This window comes from Heptranchias perlo, chromosome 13 (assembly GCF_035084215.1).
Source record: "Heptranchias perlo isolate sHepPer1 chromosome 13, sHepPer1.hap1, whole genome shotgun sequence".
Classification (NCBI taxonomy): domain Eukaryota; kingdom Metazoa; phylum Chordata; class Chondrichthyes; order Hexanchiformes; family Hexanchidae; genus Heptranchias; species Heptranchias perlo.
The window spans coordinates 2,146,635-2,159,594 of record NC_090337.1 but is presented as its reverse complement, the minus strand read 5'-3'; the positions used below and the strand labels follow the sequence as shown (position 1 = coordinate 2,159,594).

Genomic DNA, 12,960 nt, shown 5'->3' with positions numbered 1-12,960 from the left:
GGAGGGTCAGTACTGAGGGAGTGCTGCACTGTCGGAGGGTCAGTACTGAGGGAGCGCTGCACTGTCGGAGGGTCAGTACTGAGGGAGTGCTGCACTGTCGGAGGGTCAGTACTGAGGGAGCGCTGCACTGTCGGAGGGTCAGTACTGAGGGAGTGCTGCACTGTCAGGGGTGCTGTCTTTCAGATGAGGCATTAAACTGAGGCCCCGTCGGCCCTCTCAGGCAGATGTAAAAGATCCCACGGCCACTATTCGAAGAAGAGCTGGGGAGTTCTACCTGGTGTCATGGGTCAATATTTATCCCTCAACCAATATCACTAAAACAGATTATCTGGTCATTATCATATTACTGTTTGTGGGATCTTGCTGTGCACAAATTGGCTGCCTGTTGCCTTTCCCTCATTACAACAGTGACCACACTTCATTGGCTGTAAAGCTCTTTGGGATATCCTGAGGTCGTGAAAGGTGCTGTAGAAATAAAAGTCTGTCTTTCAAATGTTAACCTATTTCTCCCCTTTCAGATGCTCTGATACTATGTGCTATCTGTGTATTTTATGTGATGATAGGAGATGCTGGAGAGAAAGTCACTCCCCACTCATACTGAATGAAATTAAAATCATATTTTCAACATATCGGCATGGCCTGGGAATTTTTTTTATATGAACTTTGCTCTCAATTACAGATTTGCAGTAAGTTTCCTTCCTGTGATTCTGCAACTAACAGCTCCGGTATATCCCGGACTAACAGCTCCGGTGTATCCCGGACTAACAGCTCCGGTGTATCCCGGACTAACAGCTCCGGTCTATCCCGGACTAACAGCTCCGGTGTATCCTGGACTAACAGCTCCGGTGTATCCCGGACTAACAGCTCCGGTGTATCCCGGACTAACAGCTCCGGTGTATCCCGGACTAACAGCTCCGGTGTATCCTGGACTAACAGCTCCGGTGTATCCCGGACTAACAGCTCCGGTATATCCAGGACTAACAGCTCCGGTGTATCCAGGACTAACAGCTCCGGTGTATCCAGGACTAACAGCTCCGGTGTATCCCGGACTAACAGCTCCGGTGTATCCCGGACTAACAGCTCCGGTGTATCCCGGACTAACAGCTCCGGTGTATCCCCGACTAACAGCTCCGGTGTATCCCGGACTAACAGCTCCGGTATATCCTGGGCTAACAGCTCCGGTATATCCCGGACTAACAGCTCCGGTGTATCCCGGACTAACAGCTCCGGTGTATCCCGGACTAACAGCTCCGGTGTATCCCGGACTAACAGCTCCGGTGTATCCCGGACTAACAGCTCCGGTATATCCCGGACTAACAGCTCCGGTGTATCCCGGACTAACAGCTCCGGTATATCCCGGACTAACAGCTCCGGTGTATCCCGGACTAACAGCTCCGGTGTATCCCGGACTAACAGCTCCGGTGTATCCCGGACTAACAGCTCCGGTGTATCCCGGACTAACAGCTCCGGTGTATCCCGGACTAACAGCTCCGGTGTATCCCGGACTAACAGCTCCGGTGTATCCCGGACTAACAGCTCCGGTCTATCCCGGACTAACAGCTCCGGTGTATCCCGGACTAACAGCTCCGGTGTATCCCGGACTAACAGCTCCGGTGTATCCCGGACTAACAGCTCCGGTGTATCCCGGACTAACAGCTCCGGTATATCCCGGACTAACAGCTCCGGTGTATCCCGGACTAACAGCTCCGGTGTATCCCGGACTAACAGCTCCGGTATATCCTGGGCTAACAGCTCCAGTATATCCCGGACTAACAGCTCCGGTGTATCCCGGACTAACAGCTCCGGTGTATCCCGGACTAACAGGACTGCATTCTCTCCTCTTTTAAACCCTCTCACTACTGTTAGTTTGTTTCAAAATACAAACCTCTTTCTAATGAGATTATTGCCTAAATGTCCATTTTTTTTACTCCTTCATTTTAAACTCGGTCCCCTGATCTGAGATCTAAAATCTGTAGAGCTGTGGATTCCCAGATGCCTCTTTGCTCACTCTCATCTTTCTCCTCTCCAGAAAGTAATCCAAGAGTTCACAATCAGCCCTCTAACTCACCGATCACTCTCTCCAGTAATTCGTTTATATTACTACATGACCTCTGATCCTAATCTTACGGGGAGAGTCACAATTTACCTTATCTAAGCCAATTAATACTTTATATACTTCAGTGAACTCCCCCTCAATCATCTCCTCTCTGGGCGGCAGTGCTAAATTACAGAGAACCCTCTCGGTGAATTTCACCCTGTTCTGGCACAGTGCGTCACGGGCAATGTACATTGTTTGTAATGTCTCCAGTATAGAAGCTGTAAATACTGGAGCACAAACAGGCTAAATGGAATATTAAATTCAATATATAAAATGCGAGATGGGTCATTTTGGGAGGAGGAATAGAGAGGCAGCTTGTCCCTTGGAGGTAAGAAACTAAATGGGGTCGAGGAGCAGAGAGATCTGGGAATACGGATCCATAAATCACAAAGTAGCAACACATGTTGATAAAGTCATAAAGAGTGTAAACCACGTACTGGGGTTCACTTCTAGAGGAAGAGAATACAGAGAGGAGTTACATTAAACTTGTATAGAACCTTGGTTAGACCATATTTGGAGTACTGTGAACAGTCTCCATATTACAAAAAGGATATCGATGCATTGGAGAAAGTGCAGAAAAGATTTACAAGGATGTTACCAGAATTGAGAGGGTGAAACTATCAGGAGAGACGGAGCAGGCTGGGGCTCTTTTCTCTGGAAAAGGGAAGACTAAGAGGAGATCTGATAGGAAGTCTTTAAAATAATTAAGGGGAGACGTGATGCAAAGATAAAGAAGAAGGGAATAGGGTGATTGGGGGGGAGGCTGGGGGAAAGGAAAGAGGTAATTAGAATGGGAGGAGGCGCATTTGGAACATAAACACTGGCATAGCCAGATGGGCTGAATGGCCTGTTTCTGTGCAGTAGATTATATGTAATTCTAAGATGCCAGCCCTGTGCCAGCACTAACTGTGCCAGTCAGTATCAGTTGTACTGAACAGATTGAACCCACTCTACCTGGTCACATTCTCCTCATTGTCATTCCGTACGACTCCCAAAGATCGTGTTGTACAGGGATTGAAGTAGCTTCACGCTGGGAGGGATCGCTGAAACATCAGCCTGTCCCAGGGTGAAGGCTGCTGTAAACAAGCTTCACACACAGCTGGTCGGCAGCCGTTACAACAGAGAGGCTCATTACACCCGGCAAAAGCAGCCAATTACTGAACCTGGCCAATAGCTGAAAGATTGGGAGTGTCCTGGGGCGGGCGGGGGCAGCTGGATGGCGAGTTCTGGCGGTCAGGGACGGGCCAGGGCGAGGGCCAGGGTGAGAGCGAGGGCCATCATGTCCATCGGTGCAGGAATCAGGTGAAGGTGGGAATACAGTCAATACTTGGACACTGTACAAGAGACAAGGCCATGGGAAGGAAAATATTGACCTGAATCAAGCTCCCCCCCACTCCCCAAACATTTAATACAATTTAGCAAAAGAAACACCCATGCCAATTTGCCACCTGTCCCTCCAATGCTGGCAGCTTTGTGTGGTCCTGCTCTCACCATTGCTTCTTCCAGTGCGTTTTCTCGTCTCCTGTGAACTCAGTGCTTCCATCTGACCCAAACTCTGCCTCCACCAGTGACTCGACCAACCAGATCCTTCACCCCAACCTCCCACCTTTTGCCAAGCCTCAAATCAGAGAGCAGAGTGGAAGGGACAGCTATGCTGCCTTTTATTTTTATTTATTGCCCATCCCTAGTTACCCTGAGAAGGCGGTGATGGGTTTGGAGACCATGAGGCATGGTGAGGGGATTAAGACCACAGCATTGGTCAGACACCTGGCCTCATAATTTAACCCTTTTAGCCCGGGTATCATTCTGGTGAATCCGCGCTGCACCCCCTCCAAGGCCAATAGAATCATAGAATCATAGAAGTTTACAACATGGAAACAGGCCCTTCGGCCCAACATGTCCATGTCGCCCAGTTTATACCACTAAGCTAGTCCCAATTGCCTGCACTTGGCCCATATCCCTCTATACCCATCTTACCCATGTAACTGTCCAAATGCTTTTTAAAAGACAAAATTGTACCCGACTCTACTACTGCCTCTGGCAGCTCGTTCCAGACACTCACCACCCTTTGAGTGAAAAAATTGCCCCTCTGGACCCTTTTGTATCTCTCCCCTCTCACCTTAAATCTATGCCCCCTCGTTATAGACTCCCCTACCTTTGGGAAAAGATTTTGACTATCTACCTTATCTATGCCCCTCATTATTTTATAAACTTCTATAAGATCACCCCTAAACCTCCTACTCTCCAGGGAAAAAAGTCTCAGTCTATCCAACCTCTCCCTATAAGTCAAACCATCAAGTCCCGGTAGCATCCTAGTAAATCTTTTCTGCACTCTTTCTAGTTTAATAATATCCTTTCTATAATAGGGTGACCAGAACTGTACACAGTATTCCAAGTGTGGCCTTACTAATGTCTTGTACAACTTCAATAAGACATCCCAACTCCTGTATTCAATGTTCTGACCAATGAAACCAAGCATGCTGAATGCCTTCTTCACCACCCTATCCACCTGTGACTCCACTTTCAAGGAGCTATGAACCTGTACTCCTAGATCTCTTTGTTCTATAACTCTCCCCAACGCCATACCATTAACGGAGTAGGTCCTGGCCCGATTCGATCTACCAAAATGCATCACCTCACATTTATCTAAATTAAACTCCATCTGCCATTCATCGGCCCACCGGCCCAATTTATCAAGATCCCGTTGCAATCCTAGATAACCTTCTTCACTGTCCACAATGTCACCAATTTTGGTGTCATCTGCAAACTTACTAACCATGCCTCCTAAATTCTCATCCAAATCATTAATATAAATAACAAATAACAGCGGACCCAGCACCGATCCCTGAGGCACACCGCTGGACACAGGCATCCAGTTTGAAAAACAACCCTCTACAACCACCCTCTGTCTTCTGTCGTCAATCCAATTTTGTATCCAATTGGCTACCTCACCTTGGATCCCGTGAGATTTAACCTTATGTAACAACCTACCATGCGGTACCTTGTCAAAGGCTTTGCTAAAGTCCATGTAGACCACGTCTACTGCACAGCCCTCATCTATCTTCTTGGTTACCCCTTCAAAAAACTCAATCAAATTCGTGAGACATGATTTTCCTCTCACAAAACCATGCTGACTGTTCCTGATCAGTCCCTGCCTCTCCAAATGCCTGTAGATCCTGTCTCTCAGAATACCCTCTAACAACTTACCCACTACAGATGTCAGGCTCACCGGTCTGCAGTTCCCAGGCTTTTCCCTGCCGCCCTTCTTAAACAAAGGCACAACATTTGCTACCCTCCAATCTTCAGGCACCTCACCTGTAGCTGTCAATGATTCAAATATCTCTGCTCGGGGACCCGCAATTTCCTCCCTAACCTCCCATAACGTCCTGGGATACATTTCATCAGGTCCCGGAGATTTATCTACCTTGATGCGCGTTAAGACTTCCAGCACCTCCCTCTCTGCAATATTTCCTTCCTAAGGTGCGGAGCCCAGAAATGAAGACAGTATCTCCAGATGGGGTCTGACTGAGGCTCTGTACAACTGAAGCATCACTTCCTCACTTTTGTATTCCAACCCCCTCGAGATAAAGACCAACATTCCATTAAACCTTTGGATCACTTTTTGTACCCGTGCACTAGCAGTTTGCGTGTGTGAGACTTCTCGCACAACAGCTTCTCAAGTTCTAGCATCAAACCCATCCTGGCCTCAGTCTCGTGACGGAGAACTCAGGAAAGGCAGTTAAGATTCAACCACGTTGGTGTGGGACTGGAGTCACATATAGGCCCAGACCGGGTAAGGACGGCAGGTTTCCTTCCCTAAAGGACATTAGTGAACCAGTTGGGTTTTTACGACAATCCGACAGCTTCATGGCCACTTTTACTGAGACCAGTGTTTATTTTTTATGAAACTGAATTCCAATTGTAAACTGCCCTGGTGGGATTTGAACTCACAATCTCTGGGTTATTGGTCCAGGCCAGTCCAGTGGATTTACTTACTGTGGCGCCTCTTTGTTCAACATCTGGAGACTGGCAATGATGAACAATTGCCGATGGCAAATTGAAGGGACACACAGTCAACGCCTGTGATGATGAGGTCACTAGGTTGGGGGAGGGCAAGGACTCGATCACGGAGCACTGGGCAACTGCGATACTACAGGGTGGGACTCCCAAATCTAGAGCACCCTGCACGCTCCTTGAAGATAAGGCGGAAAAGGGAAGCTTATTTCAGACACAGAGAGCTCAATACTGCAGAAAGCCTAGAGGGGTATAGAAAGTGCAGGGGTGAAATTAAAAAGGAAATTAGGAAAGCAAAGAGAGGGTATGAAAAAATACTGGCAAGTAAAATCAAGGAAAACCCAAAGATGTTTTATAAATACATAAAGAGCAAGAGTCGTCAGAGACCTGCCGTCCTTACCCAGTCTGGGCCTATATGTGACTCCAGTCCCACACCAGTGTAGTTGATTCTTAAGGAAAGAGTAGGGCCTATTAGAGACCAAAAAGGTTCATAGAATTGTTCATAGAAGTTACAACATGGAAACAGGCCCTTCGGCCCAACATGTCCATGTCGCCCAGTTTATACCACTAAGCTAGTCCCAATTGCCTGCACTTGGCCCATATCCCTCTATACCCATCTTACCCATGTAACTGTCCAAATGCTTTTTAAAAGACAAAATTGTACCCGCCTCTACTACTGCCTCTGGCAGCTCGTTCCAGACACTCACCACCCTTTGAGTGAAAAAATTGCCCCTCTCGACCCTTTTGTATCTCTCCCCTCTCACCTTAAATCTATGCCCCCTCGTTATAGACTCCCCTACCTTTGGGAAAAGATTTTGACTATCTACCTTATCTATGCCCCTCATTATTTTATAGACTTCTATAAGATCACCCCTAAACCTCCTACTCTCCAGGGAAAAAAGTCCCAGTCTGTCTAACCTCTCCCTGTAAGTCAAACCATCAAGTCCCGGTAGCATCCTAGTAAATCTTTTCTGCACTCTTTCTAGTTTAATAATATCCTTTCTATAATAGGGTGACCAGAACTGTACACAGTATTCCAAGTGTGGCCTCACCAATGCCCTGTACAACTTCAACAAGACATCCCAACTCCTGCATTCAATGTTCTGACCAATGAAACCAAGCATGCCGAATGCCTTCTTCACCACCCTATCCACCTGTGACTCCACTTTCAAGGAGCTATGAACCAAGACTCCCAGATCTCTTTGTTCTATAACTCTCCCCAACGCCCTACCATTAACGGAGTAGGTCCTGGCCCGATTCGATCTACCAAAATGCATCACCTCACATTTATCTAAATTAAACTCCATCTGCCATTCATCGGCCCACTGGCCCAATTTATCAAGATCCCGTTGCAATCCTAGATAACCTTCTTCACTGTCCACAATGCCACCAATCTTGGTGTCATCTGCAAACTTACTAACCATGCCTCCTAAATTCTCATCCAAATCATTAATATAAATAACAAATAACAGCGGACCCAGCACCGATCCCTGAGGCACACCGCTGGACACAGGCATCCAGTTTGAAAAACAACCCTCTACAACCACCTTCTGTCTTCTGTCGTCAATCCAATTTTGTATCCAATTGGCTACCTCACCTTGGATCCTGTGAGATTTAACCTTATGTGTGTGGAGGCAGAAGATGTGGGTATGGTTCTTAATGAATACTTTGCGTCTGTCTTCACAAAAGAGGGGGGGGAGGCGATGCAGAGATTGTATTAAAGGAGGAGGAGTGTGAAATATTGGATGGGAGAGAGGAAGTATTAAGGGGTTTAGCATCTTTAAAAGTAGATAAATCACAAGGCCCGGATGAAATGTATCCCAGGCTGTTAATAGAAGCAAGGGAGGAAATAGCAGAGGCTCTGACCATCATTTTCCAATCCTCCCTGGCTACAGGCGTGGTGCTGGAGGATTGGAGGACTGCTAATGTTGTACCATTGTTTAAAAAGGGAGAAGGAGATAGACCGAGTAATTACAGGCCAGTCAGTCTAACCATGGCGGTGGGCAAATTATTGGAATCAATTCTGAGGGACAGCATAAATCGTTATTTAGAAAGGCACGGGTTAATCAAGGACAGTCAACATGGATTTGTTAAAGAAAGGTCATGTCTGACTAACTTGATTGAATTTTTTGAGGAGGTAACAAGGATGCTCAATGAGGGTAGTGCGTTTGATGTAGTCTATATGGATTTTAGCAAGGCTTTTGACAAGGTCCCACATGGCAGACTGATCAAAAAAGTAAAAGCTCATGGGATCCAAGGGAAAGTGGCTGTTTGGATCCAAAATTGGCTCAGTGGCAGGAAGCAAAGGGTAATGGTCAACGAGTGTTTTTGTGACTGGAAGGCTGTTTCCAGTGGGGTCCTGCAGGGCTCAGTACAAGGTCCCTTGCTTTTTGTGGTATATATCAATGATTGAGACTTAAATGTAGGGAGCTTGATTAAGAAGTTTGCAGATGATACAAAGATAGGCCGTGTGATTGATAGTGAGGAGGAAAGCTGTCGACTGCAGGAAGATATCAATGGACTGGTCACATGGGAAGAAAAGTGGCAAATGGAATTCAATCCGCAGAAGTGTGAGGTAATGCATTTGGGGAGGTCAAACAAGGCAAGGGAATACACAATAAATGGGAGGATACTGTGAGGTGCAGAGGAAGAGGGAGACCTTGGAGTGCATGTCCACAGATCCCTGAAGGTAGCAGGACAGGTCGATAAGGTGGTTAAGAAGGCATACGGGATACTTTCCTTTATTAGCCGAGGCATAGAATATAAGAGCAGGGAGGTTATGCTGGAACTGTATGAAACACTAGTTGGCAGAAATGCAGCACAGGAGGCCATTCGGCCCATCCTGCCTGTGCCGGCTCTTTGAAAGAGCTATCCAATTGGTCCCACTCCCCTGCTCTTTCCCCATAGCCCTGGAAATGTCTCCTTTTCAACTATTTATCCAATTCCCTTTTGAAAGTTATTATTGAATCTGCTTCCACCGCCCTTTCAGGCAGCGCATTCCAGATCATAACAACTCGCTGCGTGAAAAAGATTCTCCTCATCTCCCCCCTGGTTCTTATGCCAATCACCTTAAAAGGGTTCGAAGAGGAAGAATCATTTTGCCTTCAAAACGAACCAGAATTTGGGTCCTGGATGTCTCAGCTAAGCTGAGGTCCCAATCCCTTTTAGCTCTCCGTGTAAAAGCTCTTTGTACTCGGCCGTTCACAGACAAACTCCTGTTGGGAGTGCAGACCCCAGGGAACTCAGGCAAACTGTGTAAATGAGGATTAACATTCAGTCTGACTCACCGCAACTCGAAACGCAGATCCCAGAGGGCAATTCGTTAAATGAAGAATGTAACCCACACACAGACACACAGACCCCTCACCACCGAGGGGAGTAATTCTACTTGTATGTTTTATTTCCGAGAAACACACACCCATCTATTTAAGGATAAATTTTTCTCAATCTGCATAAATTAACAGAGAAAGCTGGGCAGAAAATCAGATTCTAAACAAGTTCATTTTCTCTCTTCACAATGACTCTCTCCCCTCCCTCTCCCGAAAGTGCCGACTCTCGCTCGGGGACGGGCTCCACGGGCACTGACTCTCACTCGGGGACGGGCTCCACGGGCACTGACTCTCACTGGGGGACGGGTTCCACGGACACTGACTCTCACTGGGGGACGGGCTCCACGGACACTGACTCTCACTGGGGGACGGGCTCCACGGACACTGACTCTCACTGGGGGACGGGCTCCACGGACACTGACTCTCACTGGGGGACGGGTTCCACGGGAACTGACTCTCACTGGGGGACGGGCTCCACGGACACTGACTCTCACTGGGGGACGGGCTCCACGGGCACTGACTCTCACTGGGGGACGGGCTCCACGGGCACTGACTCTCACTGGGGGACGGGCTCCACGGGCACTGACTCTCACTGGGGGACGGGCTCCACGGGCACTGACTCTCACTGGGGGACGGGTTCCACGGGCACTGACTCTCACTGGGGGACGGGTTCCACGGGCACTGACTCTCACTGGGGGACGGGTTCCACGGGCACTGACTCTCACTGGGGGACGGGCTCCACGGACACTGACTCTCACCGGGGTACGGGCTCCACAGACACTGACTCTCACTGGGGGACAGGCTCCACAGACACTGACTCTCACTGGGGGACAGGCTCCACAGACACTGACTCTCATTGGGGGACGGGCGCCACGGGCACCACTGATAGGAACTCACTGAGCCAGGACTGAACAGAGCTGGTTCTTACCTACAATGTTCCATTCCCTTTAAAGCTCAACAATTACTCTTGAGCCCCGAGTAGCTCTAGAAAGAAAATGTTTCCGAAAATAGACACAAAATATATGAAACTCACTCAGCCAGGAGCCAGGTGCTCTGTAGAGCTCCATCTTCTTGATGGTTTATTAGCGCTTTTAAGTCTGTCAATGCTTGGTCAAATGTTCCTGGCTGTGGGGACATTAAAGTAACATTCAGAGATTAATAACTGATGCGGAAATTCCAGGAAGCCAATCGTGGCCCAGCTCTGCGTCACCGGTCGCTGTCTGCGCTCTTGCTGCTTTAGGTCCCTCACCAGGGGAGGGGGCGTTTATATCACACAGGCAAACAGCGCAACCAATCTGCGCACAGGTAACGAGATGTATGTCCAGTTAATCTGTTTTTTTGGTGGTTAGTTCGAGGAACAATGGCAGGCATTGCCCTGGCAGAGCTGCCAGCTGTTCTTTGAACAGCAACGTGGGGAGTGTCAGCCCGGATTACCTGCTCACGTTCTGGAGTGAGACACGAATCCACAACCTTCAGAGCCTCCAGTTTGGGCCTGCGATGCTGGGTCAGCACGCTCCCTCACCTCTTGTTTCCTCTGACTGGAGAGCAAGGGATTGCTGCCAGGAAGCATGGTTAAAACAAATGAAAGGGCTCTGTTAAAATACAGGGGCCTACAGGATCAATGCACATATAGATTTTACTGTCCAGTGATTGTTATTGGAAATTCAACTGTGAAATGCAGTATAGCTGAGTCCACGTGCAACCAGCAGGGGATCGCGATCAGGAGCCGCCTCGTCCTCCTGCTAAACATAGGGCACTGAACCCAATTGTACCACCTGAATTGCCAACCTTGATTGAGATCAGCACACTCAGTACAGACTCACTGGGGTATCAAACCACACCAGCAGTATCCTAATCCCACGTTCCGTCCTGTTCCCAGATCCCTTTATCCTCCTTCCCTTCAACCACCTATCTAACCGATTGTTAAATGTTAAATTGTCTCTGCCTCAATCACTAACTCTGGTGGGGAATTCCACGGCCTCACAATTGTCTGTGTCAGAAAGTTTCTCCCGCTCACTGTCCCAAATCTCTTCCATTTAATCTTATAATCGATGTCCCCTCGTACTAAACCCCTCAATCATTGGGAAAAGTCTGTTTCTATTCTGTCCCATTCCTTTATAATTTTAAACACTTCCATCAAATCAAATAAAAATTTCCTCTGTTTCATTAAAAAAAAATCCCAATTTTTCAAGTCTTTCTGCGCATTTGTGTTTCCTCAGACCAGGCAGCGTCCCCGTGAATCTGCCCGGTCCCCTCTCTAAAGCCTCAATATCCTTCCTATAGTGTGGAGCCCAACACTGCACACAGTCCTCGAACTGCGGTTTTATACACATTCACTGTACACCTCAATTTTTATATTCTGTACTCTTGCCATAAAACCCAGTATTCCATTAGCTTCTTTGTGGCTTTATCCACTTGAGGTACTATTTTTAATGTCTTATAAACCTAAATCCTTGAACACCTCTGCTCTTCTACATTCCCCCGTTCAAAGTATAATCATTTTCTAACCATTGAATTCCATTGGCCATGTTTTTTGCCCATTCCCCCTTTCAGTTTCCTGTGGCCCTCAGAATTATTCACAATGCCCATTCCAGTATCACTGCAACTTAGGACTCAAATCAGTGCCGGGCCAACTGGTCCTTTCCAGCCCATCAGGTTTGTATGTTCGTATATACATGTATCTGAATGAGGGCAGGGATTATTTATAAGTGACAATAAATGCAGGGATTATATAACTGTTCATTTACCCAACACCTTGTGTAAATTCCACACAACTTTATTAAATTAAACTTTCATCCTTATTGACATTGAAAAGGGGGCCAGTTAGCAATAGCTGGGTAAGTGATGGAGAGAACGAGAGAGAACGAAAGCAAGAAAGTTCCAGTGCATCCTGGGTTTTGGACATTTGACTGTATGAAATGGGAATTGGCCAATAGTGAATTGGCCTCAAGTTACACATCCCTCCTGATCATCGTTTCTATTAAAATCAGTGAAGCCTCCGTGTGTTTAGGACATTAAAGAGTACTTTATAAACCTGACACCTTCGAGGAGGTGCAGGGGAGATTTACTAGAACAATTCCAGGGATGAGAGACTTCAGTTATGTGGAGAGACTGGAGAAGCTGGGGTTGTTCTCCTTAGAGCCGAGAAGGTTAAGGGGAGATTTAATAGAGGTGTTCAAAATCATGAGGGGTTTTGACAGAGTAAATAAGGAGAAACTGTTTCCAGTGGGAGGAAATCAGAGGACACAGATTTAAGGTCATTGGCAAAAGAACCAGAGGGGAGATGAGGAGAATTTTGTTCTGATCTGGAATGCACTGCCTGAAAGGGCGGTGGAAGCAGATTCAATAATAACTTTCAAACAAAATTGGGATATATAGTTAAAAAATAAAAATTTTCAGGGCTATGGGGAAAGAGCAGGGGAGTGGGACTAATTGGATAGTTCTTTTAAAGAGCCAGCTCAGGCACGATGGGCCGAATGGCCTCCTTCTGTGCTGTATCATTCTATGAGGCTCCTGTTA

At 47.3% G+C, this 12,960-nt stretch overlaps 1 protein-coding gene across 2 annotated transcripts in view; it reads right to left on the bottom strand.

The window, feature by feature from the left end:
* LOC137331211 (tumor protein p63-regulated gene 1-like protein) overlaps nucleotides 1–12,960 on the bottom strand; it is a 115,915-nt gene that overhangs the window by 101,981 nt on the left and 974 nt on the right. For both annotated transcript variants that reach the window (XM_067994839.1, XM_067994838.1), the window contains one exon: nucleotides 10,475–10,566. In XM_067994839.1, the coding sequence (XP_067850940.1) occupies nucleotides 10,475–10,566 (92 nt within the window). The remainder of the gene's footprint in view (nucleotides 1–10,474; nucleotides 10,567–12,960) is intronic.